The 20,378-nt window shown below is 37.7% G+C and overlaps 1 protein-coding gene across 2 annotated transcripts in view; it reads right to left on the bottom strand.

Annotated features, from left to right (window-relative positions):
* The window catches only part of LOC135773740 (UPF0606 protein KIAA1549), a 53,285-nt gene that overhangs the window by 9,740 nt on the left and 23,167 nt on the right, over positions 1 to 20,378 (bottom strand). For both annotated transcript variants that reach the window (XM_065283495.2, XM_065283496.2), the window contains exons 5-13: positions 18,812 to 18,980; positions 18,451 to 18,581; positions 16,564 to 16,747; positions 16,338 to 16,397; positions 16,075 to 16,220; positions 14,046 to 14,223; positions 12,493 to 12,677; positions 3,922 to 4,127; positions 399 to 535 (exon numbers count right to left, since the gene is read on the bottom strand). In XM_065283495.2, coding sequence (XP_065139567.1) covers positions 399 to 535; positions 3,922 to 4,127; positions 12,493 to 12,677; positions 14,046 to 14,223; positions 16,075 to 16,220; positions 16,338 to 16,397; positions 16,564 to 16,747; positions 18,451 to 18,581; positions 18,812 to 18,980 — 1,396 coding nt within the window. The remainder of the gene's footprint in view (positions 1 to 398; positions 536 to 3,921; positions 4,128 to 12,492; positions 12,678 to 14,045; positions 14,224 to 16,074; positions 16,221 to 16,337; positions 16,398 to 16,563; positions 16,748 to 18,450; positions 18,582 to 18,811; positions 18,981 to 20,378) is intronic.

The following is a 20,378-nucleotide window of genomic DNA, read 5'->3' as shown; positions in this document are numbered from 1 at the left end:
AACTTCACGCAATAATATCATAAGATTGCATGACTATGTAATATGCGCAAGAGAGACTCTTGAGTATCTACGTAGGTTTGCAAATATTTTGATGACTTGCATTTTCATTACATAAAGTGTGCACACACATAAACAAATTATTTATTCGAACAAATACAATGGGTTAGAGATCATTAATTTCTGTGGAATTGGTGTTGTGGTTACACCACAAAGTATATCCATTTAGTCTTAAGGACATTTAGAAATTCCTTCTGTAAACCAAAACAATACTATTCATTAAGAAAATGGACGAATGAAATATTGATGAATTAAAAGTATTCATCCAATTCAGTAAGTAAAAGAAGTGCAACTTCATCAACAAAATCAATCTGAACTGACTCTAAATCAAAGCGATTTACCGTTTAATCCATTAACGGACACTTTACGAGTTTGTTTGAGATCGCTGGGAAGCCCAGCCGGTCTTGTACCATCCTCAGGAGATGCTCTCTCACTGCCTGGATCACTTCCTACGGACTCGCCTTCTGATGGAGAAATTCTGAGAAGATAATACATCTTATTAAATTCACAATACATATCATAAAAACACAATGCCTTTGCCCTATACAGTACCATGTACGTAATGCCATCAAAAATGTGCTATTAAAGACCATTTTAATTCAACATATTACTGTAAAAAGGGGAAGTAACCCCGTTTTCAAAAAAAAAACCAACAATAAGATCTGGGGCCGTATTCACAAAGAATTTTAAGGCTAAAAGTAGCTCCTAACTGGCGAATTTAGAAGCAACTCCTAAAAATAATAGGCGTGTCACTCCTAAATTTAGGACTCCTAATTTTTTTCACTAAGAGTAATTCACAAAGCATTTTAGCCCTAAAAGTAGCACCTAAGTCTGGGACAGCTTAAAAGAAGTCGAGAGGACTCCTAACTCACTAAGACCTATTCACAAAGGATCTTAAAATGTCTTAGGTGCTGATCCTCCTTAACATGGACAGTTTCACCAACTCAAAAGCATTGCACATACTTAAAAGCACACTTTAATGTAAGCATATTGTTTATGACATTTGTTTCATAATTCATTACATTCATGACAAGCAGGAAGTTTTTTAGAATTACATGAAACAATAATGATATTAAATATTTAATATTATAGGCATACCTGTTGCCATGCTAGTCTGTTTAAAGGCTGCAATCTCAACCCTCTACTGCGATTGTAATGCATATACCACCGCCTCTCGCATTCGTCCGGGGTCCGCGACATAAGCGGGAATGTTGCATTGATCTGCAACAAATCCTCTCCCCAGTGATGCGCGGGTTGATCGGAAATGAGCGGATGCATGTGGTCACCCGCGGTCACGAGTCATCCAAAAATATTTTTTATGATATTCGGGTCGCGTTCGGTCGGGTCGTTTGAAATAAAGATGGCAATTAACTATTAAACAATTACTACTTAAAAAAAATGCTGGCCAGGGAGCGGGTCGGGTACACTATTTATTTTTTATTTTTTGCGGTCCGAGTTGCGGGCGGGTTAGTTGAAAACGTTGGTCGGGTGCCAGTTGTTTTGTACATTGACCCGCGCATCACTTTCTCGCATGTCTCACGCTTAGTTTTGCTTGATATCTCAGTGCCGAATTTCCCTTTTATTACGTTTCTTTTTTCCAGCACCAACTGGGCCAGCAGCAGTAACTGATCCTGCATCCATTTGGGCTTTCTTTTGGCGAGTTCCACCATCATTTATTTATTACATTAGGCAGGCTTCTTTAATATGGGCAACATTTCCTTGCTTTAAGTAGTCTATTTAGGCTAATAGGATGTACATTAATCAAGCAAGTAATGCAAAGTCGTTTTATTATTAGGCAATTGGCGGTTTTCATTTGTATTAGGCTTGATTTAATTTAATTTAATTCACAACTTTTCTTTAATATATGCATTTTGATGGCATTACTATTATTATTTTGTATAGGACACAGACATATTTCGATATTGTAATTCCATGATTTGGTGCGTCTGTGTTAAGTTACGCATGACAGCCCTGTCATCTAACAACCAATCACCGTGGTCATTGCGAGGCAGCTCGTGCATGAGAATTGACGTCATCCGTAGCAACGAAGACTCACTCTTAGTTTAGGAGTTATCATTTTTCCTTACTAAAAGTAGGTCTGAAAGGCGTTGTGAATAACTTTTAAGAGAAAACTCCTAGCTAAAATCTTTTAGTGCGATTTAGGAGTACTCTTAGTGATAAGATAAAATGCTTTGTGAATACGGCCCCAGATTTTTAACAGCGTGTACTTTTTACATGATTCATGGATCAAATTCACAAACATAAGAAAATTCTTCATGAAGACATTATGCTAAAAGACAATATTTAGCATCTTTCGGTTTCGATGAGGCGTAAGTGTCCAGGAATAAAGTAAGGTAAGATTATCTAATCCCATTGTGCTTCTAAAGTGCTCATCTAAGGGGACCACCAAAGGTTTATGACCTGGTGAAGAACCCATTATCTATTCACTGACTTTAACTAAAATATTTTAGTCTCGAGCATGGATCTTCAACAGGGGGTCCGGGAGCCCTCGGGGGTAGTTGGTGGTATTAGTGGGGGTGCTCCAAATTTTATTTTAATTCAAAATATTATTTTGGGATATTGAAAAAATTCATTAATATGCTAATAATAAAAATAAAACTTGATTCAAATGAAGGTTCCCTTGTTAAAATGTTATTTAGTATGTTTTATGTTGACAGTATAGGGCTGTTTATACCTAAGATACATTTTGGCCGATTAGATCACAAGTGGACGAGAGACACATTCACATTTACATCTAGTATTGTAATTTGTCTCTTTTGTCCACCTTAATTTGAGGGGAGGGTTTATGGGTGAGTGAGTCCATCTGCTTTTAAGTTAAAATACGAGTGTGAGAAATTACGAATTTAAATTGACATGCACTAATATTATGTCATAGTCCACTGCTTGTGTTGTTAGTAAACATGTTGCGCAACGGTTTTTTTTTTCTCAATGTACAGTACTGTGTAAAAGTCTAAGGCCACCATCACCAGACTTGTTGTTTTAGAAGTTTTAATGTCATCCATATTTATTTTTCAATCTATTTTATTAAGATACAAACAGAAAATACAGTCAGGAAATATGTACAAAAAAATAATATTTTCAGGACTAAATGTCTTCAGGCATCGTCGGTTTTTAGTGTGACCTCTATCTTGAGCGTTTTTCAGCAGAATGAAGTAAAAATAATAATTTGTTTAAAACTAGAAATTAGGATTTAATTTTATTTAGGTTTAAGAGATCATGCATTTTCCTCTTATTGCTCAAGTGGAAGGGCCGTTTACCCTAAAATCTTGACACATCAGTTTACATTTTATACAGTTTTTAATACTACATACACATTTCCTGTATTTTTTTGGATGTATTCTATTAAAGAGACTGAGAAGCAATTATTTATGATCACTATAACATTGCAAAAACATCAAATCTAATTCTGGCATGGTGGCCTAAAACTTTTGCACAGTACTGTGTGTAAGAGCTTTCTCTGATATGAAAAGTTTGTGCAAATTTCACACTCTTGCAAAATGAAACAATAATGAAAAGAGAAAAATACTTTCAACAACTGTCCAATAAAATATGACGTTTACAATCATGTTTGTAAGCCATAGAGATAAGTCTCTTCTATTGATCAATGCTTAGTTGTATTTCTCTTAGAAAGCTTTTGATTGATCAGCAGTGGTCTCACCCTTAATAAGATTTGTGCCTTTAAATAAATAAACATGTTATTTCGATATAAGATTCAAGCAGGAATTCCCAGAAAAAAAAAAGGATCTGTTCTCCTGCCATTCAAACTGGTTTGCCGTTTGAAAGCTAATTGTTAAGTGAATTGATTCTGAATCATAAAATTTTTAGGGTACTCTCAACACTTACTGGCCCTTGCGGCGCTGGGCATTGCGTGAAGCTTTAGACGAGCCTTTGGACTTGGGTGTGGCCATATCGGTGCTCTCTGGTGGGCTTTGCTCCTTACTGGGCACAGGAAGTGACATTGGTTCTTGAATGACCATGAGATCGTCTTTACTGTGCTGGCCCAAGTGCAGCTTGGCAAAGTCAAAACCCTTCACACTGGATGTCTGCAGCTAGAGGACACGAACCAAAAAAAAATAAACATTTTGGAGACATTGAGGCAAAATTAAAACAGAGGAATGTTTGCAAAGGAAACTGTGAAGGATTTAAACTACAGTACTAAATGTTAAACGTAATGGGGCAGTTTCTCAGACAGGGTTTAGATTAAAGGGATAGTTCGGCCAAAAATGATATTAAACCCATGATTTACTCACCCCCAAGCTGTCCGAGTTGCATATGTTCATCATTTTTCAGACAAAAACGCATTTTCTGATATTTTAGAAAATGTTTTAGATCTTTCAGTTGATTAAATGTAATGTTACGGGGTCCACGACCTTCAAGTCCAAAAAAAGTGCGTCCATCCTTTACAAAATAAATCCAAACAGCTCCAGGATGATAAACAAAGGTCTTCTGAGGGTAATCCGCGCGGTGTTGTTGTAGAAATATCCATATTTAAAACTTTATTAACGTAAACAACTACCTTCCGGTAGCGCCGCCATCTTTGTCGCGTCCGCATTCAGGATGAGAGCTTACGCAGCCTACGGAGGCTACTCTGCTGCTGCTGCTCTGTGCCCCCGCCCTCCGAATTTGTCATACGTCACTAAGAAAAGTGCGTACACTACGCTAATACTCTCTCCTGAATACAGAGGAGTCTAAGATGGCGGCGCTACCGGAAGGTATTTATTTTTGTTAATAAAGTTTTAAATATGGATATTTCTACAACAACACTGCACGGATTACCCGCAGAAGACCTTTGTTTATCATCCTGGAGCCGTTTGGATTTATTTTGTGAAGGATGGACGCACTTTTTTTGGACTTGAAGATTTAAAGGTGCAGTGTGTAATTTTTAGAAGGATCTCTTGACAGAAATTCAAAATGATATACAAAACTATATTATCAGGGGTGTATAAAGACCTTTCATAATGAACCGGTATGTGTTTATTACCTTAGAACGAGACCTTTTTATCTACATACACGAAGGGTCCCCTTACATGGAAGTCACCATTTTGAGCCACCATTTTTCTACTGAAGCCCTTAACGGACACATTTTTTTACTAAGTTGTCTCCGACGATGACATGTTTGTCTGGTGGCGGCTACCGTAGCTTCTCTATGTGTTTCAAAAGCGAGGGGTGAGCAGTGGACTAAGCCATTGGTTGCAATTTGTGACCTCACCACTAGATGCCGCTAAAATTTACACACTGCACCTTTACTCAACTGAAAGATCTAAAACATTTTCTAAAATATCCGAAAATGTTTGTCTGAAAAACGATGGACATATGCAACTCGGACAGCTTGGGGGTGAGTAAATCATGGGTTTAATATAATTTTTGGCCGAACTATCCCTTTAAGCCAGGACTAGGCCTTAGTTAAATTTTACAAAATGCCAAAAAACATAACTGGTGTGCATCTTGAGACAAAGCCATGGCACTGATATAGCACTGGCGGTTCGTGACTGCTCATCCGAGGGGCGCTAATTCAAATTAAGTGTTCGGAGTTTCATGTGTGTTGCTTGCTTTTTCAAAATATGTGTTTGTTGCGTCATGTAAACCATGTGCATCATGTGTTTTGTCAAAATAAGGGCCTGCTGCACACGCCTCAAAACAGTTTATGATAAAAGAGACGTTCACGTTCACAAAATAGAGTAACTTAACAGTTAACTCTGATTACGCAAGAGATTATGCGAGTATCTGGCAAACTCAAGCGTCTGTTTTTATCATAAACCCTTTAGACGCGTCTGCAGCAGGCACTTATTTTGACAAGACACGTGATGCACATAGGTCCACTCGACATGCCGAACACATATTTTTAAAAAAGGAACCACACACATGATGGGCTACATACATGATGTGACGAACTTCGCATCGAGCGCCTTCAAAAAAAGAAGTCACCAGCCGCCACTGTGATATAGTGAGTGCAGGCTGTTTTCAGTTAAGAGAGCTCAAACACGCATTTTAGTCTTGGACTAGACTAAAGCCCTGTCCGGGAAACTGGCCCATTAATGTTTAAACAAAAGTACTGGCTCCCCAAAGGCACAAGACAGAATCAGGTCAGACTAAGGTTTCAATTGATGCGAAAGGGAATGTAAACAAACAACATAATGCAAAATATTAATTCCTATAAATAAGTAAGGGATACAGGTATAGGCAAGCATTCACAATGGATAGTCACAGACCATTTATATATTTACATTTGACTGGATGAGCCATGTACCTTTACATTTATGCAACTGGAAAATGTAATCATCCAAAGCAACTTGCAGTGCATTACAAGGTATACATTGTATACTTTGTGGATCAAACCCACAAACGTATGTGCCGCTAACAATACTTTACCACTGAGCTACAGGAACACCAGATATGGTAAATGTGGTGTAACGGCCTGTCTGTCTAGAGCGATATGAAAGATTAAACGAACAGAACCAAGACACCACACAGTACAGCAAGCTAATGCCTGCAGGCATGAGTTTCAACAGAAGAGGTTTGTGGGTTTAATCAGAAAGAAATATTTAACCTCTCGACGCACACTAGCTCGGGGCGGAAAGACGTCAGTTTTTTTAACGCTGCTAACAATATCTATGTAGCCTACTGTCTACAAACATGAAAAATATTAACATTACTATACATCGTTTAAAAGGTCTACGGGTTTAGCATCAGTGTATGGTCTCTGTTTTGAGATACAGATGCTCTAGCATCATAAATATAGTATTTTGTTACAGAAGTCCAGATGACAACATGTAAAATATAAACGGGACTCCTTACCTTTGTGTTGATATAACGATCGTGAATCGAATACAGTCTGTTTCAGATGTGTGAATAACCCATAAAAACTCTCCAACAAAATATATCCAATGACCATTTTTGTCCACAAATGCGTATAATCCGTGAAATATAGATATATTGTCCATTGTTTACATCAGATTTCACATGAACGTCTTGTAATAGAATATAATATACAATCTGAGGACTATTTACACTGTAACACTTGTATATGAGATTACACTCGCTTTCAAAACTGCGGTCAAATAATACATAATATCCAAACAGCGCTGTCAAATATCGTGACGTCATCTGACTCGCTCGTTCCTCCAATGACTTCATGGAAAATATTGATAGACAGAACGTGTAGCCAATTAGATAACGAATCCAACGATCTTTGTGTGACATTTTATTTCCATGGTGTGGAAACGGCATTTTATACGCTTACATAAGGATAAATAATAATAAGAACGAACGAACGTGTATGCATGTAAACAAAATACTTTTATTTTGGGGCTGACTGGCACTTAGAAAAGGCACTAGTCTTACAAAAACTCTTCCAAGAACCTCATTTTTGGGCCTATTGACCTCAAACGTGAAATATAACTTCTTATAGACTTGTGGCTTTGGCATCATTGCATTCTTAAGATTTTTAGTATTAAAAAAGATGTTATGCAAAAAAAAATTGTATTACAATGTACCTCAGCCTCTCTAACTTTTTTAATTTTTATCTTAAAATAATTTGGAAAATGAGGCTCAAAGTGTCACTGGTATAAAATATTTACTTGATTTTAAACTATATTTTTTCTCAAAGTGAAACTGTGGGCAATGCAAATTTACAGTGATTTCAACTGTGGTCGGTTGCAAATCCTGAACAGATTTGACGCAGCTGGTCGCAGCTACAAGAATAGCTCAAACCAAAACGGACATAAAATGAAATCATTTGCGCTGCAAATTGTCCATTTGTATTCCACGGAAATATAACGCTTGGAACGACATACTGTAAGAATAAATGATGACAGAAGATGTTCGGGTTGACTTCTCCACTAATAAACCATTGTTTCCAGACCTAACAAACCAAAAGGTGACGGTGGGTCCGATTAAATTCAGTGTTTCATATATCGCCAGAAAACACAGAGATCCATGAAAAATGAATAAGCCCAGAGTCTTTGTTGCTCAGCAGCAAGCACAGTCGACACAACAGAGACTGATTCACTCAAATGTGCTCATCTTTTGGGAGAAGATATATTTTTTTCGTCCCCATCACATTCTCTTTCAAATGCAAATGAGGCTGTTTAGAAAAATTCTGCACATTATTCTGCACTCTTTTCTCAGTGTAACTGCAAATCGGCTGTGACCTAGATTGAGTCGTGGCTGTCCAGGCTTAGACCAAATGGCATGGAGAATATTAGAATATTGGGATTAGATATTTTTCCCGATGCAATGTATTAAAGGGAGATTATCAGATACTGGAAATACTACAAGCGCGTCTTGCTAGTAGGCGATCTAGGAAATGATTTACTATTACACACAGATCAGATATACCTTCAGTGTCCTTAAATTATGCAGTAACTGTTTCTTTACAGATTTCTTGGTTTCTTCCCTCTCTTCTTCTTCTTCTTCTTCCTCCTTTTCTTCTTCCTCATCCTCTCTGTTTTCTTTTCTCTTTATGCTTCTGGCAGAAATAACTGGTTTCTGATTAGGATGAAGGTGAGAGGAAGAGGTTGCTTGTGGCTAACTCGGCTATTGAATGGAACTGGTTCTAGATTTCCAACACTACAGACATTCATGTCAAAGATGCCCATGCATAACTACACACTGGTCCAAACACAGATGGTGTGCTACAGCAGAACTCCTCTAACTGATGGGGCAAAGAGGAAGTGGATTATTGTACTTCCCTGTGTGTGGGGGGGACTAACTGGATTACTATTACTACAGACACTTGATGACTCCTCTACCAGCTTCTACCTTCTTTTTCCTTTCCTCCTCCTCCTCATCATCATCTTTGTCTTCCTCTTCATCTTCCTCCTCCTCTTCTTCATCTTCCTCCTCCTCTTCTTCATCATTTTCATCACTACTCTCTAGAGGTTCTTTGCTCTTGGCAGAAGTCATTGACCTCTGGTTTGCTGGTGTCGATTTTTGTAATGAGGTCTTAGACTACACAAGCATGGGGGGAATAAGTGTTAAATGCATGACTGTTAGATAGAGATACAGAAGGACAGAGTATACACAGGTTTTATTTGAAGGAGCACATATAGAAAAACAGATGGAAACAGATGAAATATTTGATGAGAATGACACAATCATGGTAATAATAATTCTGATAAATTCCATAGTGTGGCACAGAGGAGTCTTATTATTGACTACACCACATTAAAGGTGACATAGAATGATTGAACGGAGTATTTATCCTTGTTCTGTGATGTGACATGTAGACAAAAACATTTTTGTTTTGGTCTGTAATGCCTTAGAAGCTTCTTAAAAACCTCTCTCAGATAGCTTTATTAGGGTGGGGGATTTTAAACAAGTGGTTTTGCACCTATTTGGCTTCCCCTACTGGCTTAACTTGCAAATCTCATTACTGATTGGCTGACTTTGCTGCCACTCAAAAAATGTAGCCAATTATTTTAAAGTGGAGGGGCAGTGAGATGCCTGTGATGTCATAAGCATCAGTTTTTCAGATTGGGCCGTTTTCTGGCTGACATTTCTAAAAGACGAATTTCTATGAGACTGAGATGTTTAGCATGTCTAGCACTTTTTGTATGTTTGTGAATGTGGGTAGACTACCATTATTCAACAAAGACAAGGTAAAAATGATTTTTTATTCTCTGTCCCCTTTAAGCATATATTGACAAATATGGCAGATGCTTATGGGAATCGAACCCACTGCCAAAACCCATTGCTCGACCAATTGCCCCCTGTCTGTCTTCATTCGAACAAACAGGAAGTCCATACTAAAAATCACAAGAAAAAAGTGTCAAGTGAGAAGCAAGATACCGTATTTAACTATTGCAAATTGATTAAGAGAATAAGAGATCCCTATTAAAAGATTAAGAAGGGTGATGTTAAATTTGGGGCAGTTCTTGTGGTAGGTCTGAAGTGTTGTTAAATCAAGACGCTAAAACGGTGAGGATCAGCGAGGGTTGTTCTGAGTATGAACATCACTTCTGTGTGTTAACCAAACAGCCAGCTGAGCAGAGTGTAAAACTTCATTACTGTGCCTGTGCATGAAACATCCAAATACAGAAAACTGACCCTGCTCTTTTAATGATCTGATTCACAATGATCTGATTCACAAAGCACAAGTCGCTAGTCCATTTACAGCTATACATTAGTAAGACAGAAGGTGCTGACCGAATGAATCAATTTATTTTTGTTAAAGTGTCCCTATGATGGATTAAAAAAAAATTCCTTTCATGCAGTGTGTAATGTAGGTGTGAGTCACTTAAATGAATCGTTTAGAGTCTCAGGCATGTGACTGGCCTAGAACAAAAAAAGGAAGGATGTGTTTGTGGGCTTCTTAAAACGTGCGTCTCCATGTGTACCCTTTTGAGTTTTTGTCCATGAGTGTGTGTGCGGGTTTATGCGCACAGGAAACGGCTCACTTTGCATCTTTGTCGCTCAAACAGTCTAAAATCGCATAATGTTAAAGTGATAGTTCACCCAAAAATGAAAATAATGTAATTATTGACTCACCCTCCTGTCGTTTCAAACTCGTAAGACTTCTGTTTATCTTCGGAACACAGTTTAAGTTTAAGTCCGAGAGCTTAGTGACCCTTCACTGAAAATCTACGTATGGTATACTGTCCATGTCCAGAAAGGTAATAAAAACATCATAAACGTAGTCCATGTGACATCAGTGGGTCAGTTAGAATGTGTTAAAGCATCCAAAATACATTTTGGTCAAAAAAAAAGACTTTATTCAGCATTGTCTTCTCTTCCGTGTCTGTTGTGAAGCGCATGCGCAAGACTAAAGTCACGTGACGTAGATGACGTGTTATTGTCATGTTTTTTTTTCAAACTTACAGCGTGCGTCTCCCTCAGACTGTAAACGATCCCCAGTTGCACAAAAAAGCTGGGGCGCACCAGATAACACGTCAGCTGCTTCGTATGTCATCCGCGTCACTGCAGTCACGTGACTTAAGTCTTACGCATGCGCTTCACAACAGAAGAGAAGACAATGCTGAATAAAGTCATAATTTTTGTTATTTTTGGACCAAAATATATTTTCGATGTTGTCTCTTCTGACTGGGTAGACAAGCCGTCAACCTGTCACCATTAACCAATTTGTATGAACAGTATTTCATGCAATATTTTGCAGTTTTAACATGTTTACATTTAATTTACAGCAGGCTATTAGATCAATGTTGTTTTAATTGATATCATTGACGTCTCAGAATTCTACAGTGATAAGGTTTACAGCATTTTGTGTCTTATACTCGACTGATGACTTTACACCTCGAATGTAGTCGCTTTGCACGTCCTCAACAAGCTTGTGTATGATGAAGAACGCAGAAAAGGCAAAGCATACTCTTTATTATTTCTCGAATCACTCTCGTGGTACTTGTCACCTGCGTGCTGATTCTTGCGGCGCCGCATGAAGTCAAACAAACCTAATGTCAGTGATACATATAAGATGACGGTGAAGTGCACATCTACAAACAGCGCGCCTATACAAACAAAATGCGCATACCCCTCTCCCTCGCAAAAATAAAACTTAACGGAGTTACATGATTTAGACAAGTCTTCCCATCGAGGGCATAAAATACGGAAATCCGTATTTAAACGGAAAAAACACATCCCAGGGGTCTCGTTTATAAAACTGTGCATAGGATCCTTACTTAAAGTCTACATACGCACAAAAGCCAAAAATATTAAGACTTGTTCCCTTTTTAAATCACAGATCAGCTGCAAGTGTGCATACATGAATCATCCTCAGATCCCACCTTTCAAGCCAATTCTCACGTCAAGTTTTTATTATAGATCACAACCTTTGTATGGGAAGTGGCGGAAAACGATGCTGAAAAAGGTGTGTATGCACACTTTATAAATGAGACCCCTGGAGTCTGAATCCTATTTCCGTGAAGTTCCTACCTCACGACTTGGAATTATTGCAAATTATTTGTTGTCAGTGAAATAATTTTCATATTTTGGCAAACTATTTCTTTTCAAATCTAATCACCAGGTTTGCTTGAGGGGTAGGTAAAACGGATCGAAAAAAAAAATCATTCTCTTTGTTATGAAAACACTAATATAGCAAACCACATCTGTGCGTCATTGTATAAATAGCTGGAGTAGCCATCTTAAAATCCCTCTCCTCGTTAAACCATATTAAGGCATAATAATTATTTTTATATATGTATAACACACACACAGCTGGCTAGTATCCTGCAACAGTCATTTTCATCCCTCCAGTGAGATGAGATAAGCAGCTCAGACACACAGGAGCCCATCGACTGATTAGCAATATCACCGAAACGGCAGACATGCAGGACACACGATGAAACACAAAAACAAAACCACATGACCTTACACTGACCCTTTCGCCAGTTCCCTGAAGAATTGAAATATCCCAGAATGCATTTCACTACGTATGAATCATTGTACAGTTCTCCCTCTTACCTTCTGTCTCTGTTGGACTGTGCTCATGGTGTCCGGCTGGAATTCCAGTTTATCGGTGCGGCAGAGTTTCCAGTACAGGATACTTATAATAATGATCACCACCACCACGGGAACCACCACCCCCACAATAATCCATGTGTTGGTTTTCTCTGTATCCGAGGGAGGTGAGGCCTGTTTTTCCACAGCTGAAAAAAGAGTTATGAAAGTCATTGACTTAGGACAGTATATGTGACACTGTGACGTGCAAGCTAAAGCCTTTTTAAGAGCATCATAGCTTGATTTCAATCTTTAACATAACCTTACTCATTTTTAATGCTTAAATGCTTGCTGCAATATATTTTGGGCCACGATGCATCCATAATAAATAACCAACAAGAACAAAATAATTTAAATGATCACTTTAGGGCTGCAACAACGAATCGATTAAATCGATAAAAATCGATTACTAAAAGTGTTGGCAACGAATTTCATAATCGATTCGTTGTGTCGTGTGACGCAGAGACGTTTAATAAAAAAAAGGAAAAACTTCAGTTAAGCGCAGAGCGGAGTGAACACACTCGCACTGCGTTGCAAACCGCCTAATTCCATACTATATAGTAGGCAAAGAGTACGAGAAGTAGTGCTTTTCGCCTACTATATAGTATGGAAGTATGTGGTTTGGGATGGAGCGTCAGTCTCTCTCGCGCACTGTTGCTTGCAGAGTTCGGTGCCATAGACAGGGAGAAATGACAGGGCGGCGGAGAAAAGATAAAAAAACAGCAAAGGTAGAGGAAAACCACATGTCAGTGTTTTACTCCTCCCAAACGTAAGCGCGTCACCTGGAAGTTATAGCCAGCAAAGTGGTAATCAAACAAAGACGACACGCTTATGCTTTATGGAGCGACGACAGCGAGTAAAAAAGTTTTACAAATGAGATAGCTATCCGATCAGAGAAAACACATTAAGTCAAATATAAGGTACAAAGCTGTCACTGGGGCAGTACCCTTTATAAAAGGTCCTAATATGTGCCATTTAGGTACAAATATGTATCTTTGAACTGCCAATATGTACTTTTGAAGTACTAATATGCACTTTTTGGGTACAAATGTGTACCTTTTTGAAAGGGTACTGTCCAGTGACAACTTTTGTACCTTTATTTCTGAGAGGCTTCTTGATGGGAAATGCATCATAAAAAAGTCTATATATTTGGCAGATGTAAAGCATACATGTGTTTTTTTTGTGTTAGTCCATTTTTATTTTATTTTATTATTATTGTAACAGCTCAGGTGTGTTCAAGGAGCAACATGTTTGTGCTAAAGATTTTAGTTCTGTTTTGGATAAGGGGTTGTAAATTAATGCTTTCCTTGTTTTTTGTTTTTATCCGATTCATCGATTAATCGAACAAATAATCGACAGATTAATCGATTATTAAAATAATCGTTAGTTGCAGCCCTAGATCACTTCCATCATTGTTCCTACATTTTTTTCTCTATTGATGATTACTGTTACATTGTTTTTCTCCCTTTGTACACTGAATTCATTGTACTGAATGAATTAAAGTTGTGAATGCTCACGCTGTGCTAATATTCCCTGGATGCGGTATTCCATGACGATAGCTGCATGCTGTATGTCAAGACTGTTGAGCATGTTTGCAGTGGTTGCTGCAGGAAGCCTTTGTCCGTTATCTCCTTCCACAAAGTAAATAATCTCAAGAGGGTTGTCAGGACCCACCAGACGAGTGGTCTGGACAATCTGAACAAAGAAACAAAAAAATTAACAAAAAAAGTTATTTTTCCTTTCAATTAAATTAATTTATACAGTGCCAAACAAAACCATTACTGAGCAAGTGAGGGGTAACACAACACTTAAAATATTTGGTGGAAATAGCAAACATACTTAAAAGCAACTTAACAATTAAAACATACTAAGATTGTACTCAAGTCCCTATGAAATAAAAACTATAAACTTTAAAGAGCACCTATTTTATTGCTAAAAACAAAGTTGTTTCGTGTATTTGGTATAATACAATGTGTTTGCGTGGTTTATGGTTAAATAAACACATTATTTTCCACATACTGTACATTTTTGTAGCTCCAGATTTCACTCTCTTCCTGAAACACAAAGATTTGAAAAGCGCTGTGTCCCTGATTGGCCAGCTAATCTCTAGGATGTGATTGGTCTGAATACCTCCGACGTCAGCAGGAAATGTGACGCTCCTTACCATGTTTGAAAGATTCCCTCACAATGCAATGCTAACAGGAGTTAACTTCCAGGCTGAGTCCGAAGCGGAAAAAAATATGATAATGTCGGTCTTGTCTACATCACCAATCCCAGGAAGTAAACCGTTGCCTACAATCCGTGTGTTTTTTGTAGTCCAAGAAAAAAGATTACCCTTGGAGACGATAACTCGCATCATCGTTACCTTTGGGGTTTGTACCTTTTGCATACAGTTAATACACACTTACATACCAAGGCGACAAAGGAAACAAAAGAAATTTACCATTGGTGCTCTTTAATGCATTCTTTCTCTAGCTTGATGGCTTAGGCGGAGCATCTATTAACCCCGCCCCTCCAACTGTCTGTCTGTTGTATGTCCAATCAATTCACAATGGAAAACACAAGCCACACCGACTATTATCCTGTGTGATATTCCGCTAGTACATTTGGAAATATGTCACAATACAATTAAGTCGATTGTGGCTTCCTGTTTACAGGTACTGTACACTTTGTGAATGAGGTTTTATAGAAACAACTTAACCAAAAAATTCTGATATTAGGGAATGAGAGAAGCTCTAGGAGCAGGCTGCATGTGTTTCTAGTCTACAAGGTTATTGGGGTGGAAAAACAGCGTGGCGTTGTGTGGGCTCACCTAAACCTGACCTACATTAAGTGCCTTGTGTGGTGAACCCTCAGAGACATTAAAATCTCATCCTGAAGAGCCTGCTACCTCAGGGTGCTTTACTAAAACAGGATAGGGGATGGCTACCCCATATCACAAATAGACATTTTCTAATTATCTGTAAGCTGTTCAAACTGGTTGCTGTTTGGTTGCGTGTTATGATGACTGCCTTATGATTCATTTTGAAACCAAAAAGTCAGCTAGTCTAGTAGATTAATGCCTGGTCACCCTCACTCCATGGTATCCATGTAACAGTAAAATCTTCTTTCTGAAAGAAGAACAGTAAATTAATGGTCCTCCCTTTGCTTGTGAGCTGTGTGTGTTCAATAATTTATTATTGGATATTGGAGCCGGGGGATGGCGCTCGAGTATGACAAGGGTGAAATGATTGTTTTTGAGTGTTTTCCAGGGTCAGTGATGAACAGGAGGGTGTTGCCATGGATACTCCATGTCCCTGAATGGTGATGCCCGAAGGGAAAGCAGGTGCGGGGAGGCAGCACAAAGACTTAGGCTGATAAGGACGCCGGAGAGCCATTAGACGTACGCACAGGAAAAGCTCTCATTGATCTTATTCACAAAAAGTACAAATGGAGGACCATGGCAAATCTCTTGGTCACATTACATGCATTACTTTGTTGTATTCGCTGAAGAAAGTAAAGCAAAGTAAAGTACAAAGTAAAGCAAGGTCCAAGATTTACACGAACCTGAACACTGTTGTTTCCCACACTTGTTGCTCTTCTAAAGCGACGTCCCGTTCCCAGCGCGTCACCCAACAGCAGAGCCAGTTTTCTCTCCATGGTAGCTTGGAAGACCGTGTCACTCACAGGCTGGTCAAGCACACCCAGCAACACTAATCACCAAAAAAAGAAAAACATGAAGATTGTGAGTAAACGGTAACAGATGATTCCTTTATAGGATAACTAAGCCTTTATCAGAATTTTCTAGAAGAATATTAGCAGGCCGGTACCTGTTCTAACCCACGACGAACTGAGCTGTTGGGTTGTATTCAGCACAGGATAATGAGAAGCTATACATAAAAAGCAGACAAAACATTTACATTTTAAGGTCATCAATTCCCACATCAGTCATCAGTTTTGCAAGAAAATCAAGCTTAAACCAGCTTATTTTTAGATTTATGTAATGCACAAGTGTTTGTGTTTTTAATCAAACCCAAAATGTATGCGTAGACTCACGTTCTGCGATCTGCTTTACTGGGTAGCTCAGGTAGTAGCTGTACTCAACCACACTGAGCTTGCGAAGGAGGGCGCTGACCTCTGCTCCCAGCACATACCCGCGGGCGTCACGCACCACAAAGGTGACCTCCACAGGAACCTTCTGATATTCGCGTGCAGTAAGGCTCTTTGTGATATTTAAAATCTATAAAACAATTCAGGGCTACAATTATCTGAGCCATTATAAACCCTCTGAAAAAACATTTTCAGCAGTCGTTTTTTTTTAAAATATTATTAACACATTATGGTATTATTTCATCTATGTTTTCATTTTATATCCAGGATTTTGGGTGAAAATCAAGCACATAGTCTAAAGTACAAGAAATTTATGAATATTAATAATAATATACGCCAATTTTAAGACATCAGTTTGTCTAAATGGGTCTAAAAGTCGCTAGATGTAGCAATAAAGTCGCTGAGTTGGCAACACTGCTTCAGTCAATTCCCCTTTTTTGAGCAAGTAAACCACACCCACTGATTAAAATTGAATTTGCATACAAGTTGAAAATTAAAATGAAAACGAAAAATAAAACCAATAAATAAAAGAGAACATAAAATTAAAACTGAACTTTACATTTTAATTTTGTCCCTATTATTGCTTGGGCATTGATAAAAAGCCTTTTAAAAAATGTATTTACAGATTCCTTTTCAAGCTTGCCTTTTTATTTTAATATTGTCAGTCTTGCCAAAATGTCAAAACATCAATTTTATTTTATTTTTCAATTTGGCCGGAATGATGCTTCATCACGTTGAAAATGAAATAACTTAATTTAATGTTTTAATTTTTATATAAGCATTTAATTTTCAAATTTGGGACATATTTTGCAATTAAATTTTTTATTTTATCATTTCATTAATTAATTTAAAAAAAGACCAAAAATACCTTCCATAGATTCCAGTTGTTTGAATAGTTGTATCTCGGCCAAATATCGTTCTCTCCTAACACACCAATGCAAGCTTAATTATTCAGTTTCATATATATATATATATATATATATATATATATATATATATATATATATATATATTTAAAACAATTGACCCTTATGACTGATTTTTTTGTCCAGTGTAACATATGACACAAGCATGATTGCAACCAATAAAGCTCATGTCCGACCAGATGTGATTGCTGAAGTAAGTGCAAAGCATCTATGTAAAACACTGTAGTACGTGTGTACTTTGTGAATGGTAGCGAATGAAACAAATAAGAGCCATTAGTTTTGTTGCCATGACAACGATTGAATTAAACAGCCTGCTTTCTCCATAAAACCAATTGGATCACACAGTTGGAGATGATGTCATCCCGTTTCACCGTGAGGGAATCAGTACAGCGAGCTCTGAATCCTCATCACATACCACGCTGGATGAATTAAAGCCATTGAAAAGCAATGTTCCAGAATAAAATATTAAGATTTATCCTTATATGTCTCATTAACATTATAATTTACATATTTACAGTTTTCAAAGAAATGTGTGTGCTAAATCAGTGGTTTTGGGGGGCCGCGAGAAGGTGCCAGGGGGGCCCCAGTTTTATGACATTTTATGAAATACATTAATTTTTCATGAATTCTGTGTAATTAAACCTAAAAAAATAAGGCTACTAACCAAAGCACTATTTTTTGTATAATTTAATGTTTTTTTTTATTAAAATGTTGAGTTTTGGAACAGTTTTTTATCACAAATTTTCTTTGGGGGGCCGCGAAGGAATGCACCGTACACAAGGGGGGCCACACGCTGAAAAAGTTTGGGAACCACTGTGCTAAATCATGTACTGCCTAAAAGTGGTCTCTGCCATAACATCTTAGCATGAGATATTTGATTTACTTTGAATATACTGGCAGTACTTACATGTACAGTAAAGTTAGTGGATTCCTGTGAGCGTCTGAGGACTTCAGCTAATGCGGTGATCAGACCCTTTTCCATATGCTCACTAAAGGTACACATACGGATGTCTATGTGGCTGGGCACAAACTGAAGCACTGTAGACAGACAAAACACGTCTTAAAACATGGAAGCAATAAATGATAAGATGCTAATGATTGAAATCAGTTGCTTATGTATTCCAAATTAAAATACTTGGTTAAAGAATGACATATTACTGTATTTATATCCATTGGCCATTGATCAACAACATACAAATGCATTACATAATAAAAGTTGTGACCTGCAATTTCCACTGATAATTAGTTTATGTATACTATTGTTGCACCTGAATGTATGTGAAATTGTTGGTCTGGTACAGGATTGATGGGTGACACAGTGATAAAAGAGCTGGAGGTCTGAGCAGAGAGTCTCAGGGCGTTAATGACTGATATGGCAGTATAAACCAATGGCCCAGACACAGCACGAAACACTAAGTCTGGAGGAGCTTTCACTACCTATGACAGAAAAAAAAACACTTTTTAGAATATAAACATAATAAGAATATGTAATAGATTTGACCCTTTTGCAAAAACCCTCTCCCTTTTGCTACGTCCGACATCAGCCAAAGCACTCCGACTGCACTAGAAATAATTAAAGTGAAATAATAACTTCTGGAAAAAACAATGTGTTAGCTTCAGACAAAGGTCTGTAATATGCATGCAAAGTATACAAATTCAGGATGTTAAAGTGACTCAAATATCGTAAACAAATATCAAAGCTATAGCCTACAGGTCATAAAACTGAAAGCACTGCATCACCTGGCGATCGATACTGACTGAGAGACAACATTAAGGATTAACCCTGTTCCTGTAAAACTGGGTAGCTCTCGATTTACTTTTACCACCGTTAAAAAGCAAAATTATTATGCATTTATGATGTCACATTCAGTAAGCGATAGGCTACACTATAGTGGGCCGCAGGTTTGTTAACTGTGATTTGATTGTCAAACAAAATAACGAATAGCAATGGGGGCACGGCACATAATATTTTGTGCTATGATTAGTCAGGTCACCTGTCAATCAAACTCCTGGGGAAAGGTCAATTTTCTACCAACACATGGAAAAGCTTTAAGTGAGCTTATGTCAGCATACTAAACAAATGTTAATCTATATTTTTAATTCTACAATGTTTCAATATTTTACTATGTTCTAATCTCAACTTAAACAAATTAATACATACCTATATTTTTTCAATGCGTGCACTTAATCCTTTTACAGCGCATCGTGAATGTGTTAGCATTTAGCCTAGCCCCATTCATTCCTTAGGATGCAAACAGGGATGAATTTAGAAGCCACCAAGCACTTCCCATGTGTTCCCTATATATTCTGTTACATGATAAGTTACACAAGTAAGTATGGTGGCACAAAATAAAATGTGATGATTTTTAAGCAGATAAAAAATTAGAACTATATTGTATGGCGGAAGAGGACTTAGTGTGTGGCACTTCGACCTCGGCGCACAGTAACATCATTACTCCTGACTACTCCCATCTCGCACAAACCTTCGTCAATATTACTGCCCCCGAGGTCGAAGTGCTGCGAACTAAGTCTTCTTCCGCCATACAATATAGTTCTCATTTTTTATCTGCTTAAAAAAGAAACACATTTTATTTTCTGGCACCATACTTACTCGTGTAACTACTCATGTAACAGTCTTAAAATAGAGAAAACATGGAAATGTTTGGTGGCTTCTAAAATAATCCCTGTTTGGATCTTAAGGAAAGAATGAGGCTAGGCTAAATGCTAACACATTCACAACGCACTGTACAAAGATTAAGTGCACGCATTGAAAAAAGAGAGGTATGTATTAATTTGTCTAAGTTGAGGTAAGAACATAGTGAAATATTAAAAAAC

The sequence above is a fragment of the Paramisgurnus dabryanus genome, chromosome 9 (genome assembly GCF_030506205.2).
Source record: "Paramisgurnus dabryanus chromosome 9, PD_genome_1.1, whole genome shotgun sequence".
Taxonomy (NCBI): Eukaryota; Metazoa; Chordata; class Actinopteri; order Cypriniformes; family Cobitidae; genus Paramisgurnus; species Paramisgurnus dabryanus.
The sequence above is the reverse complement of the archived record's forward strand: the minus strand, read 5'-3'. Positions and strand labels throughout refer to the sequence as shown.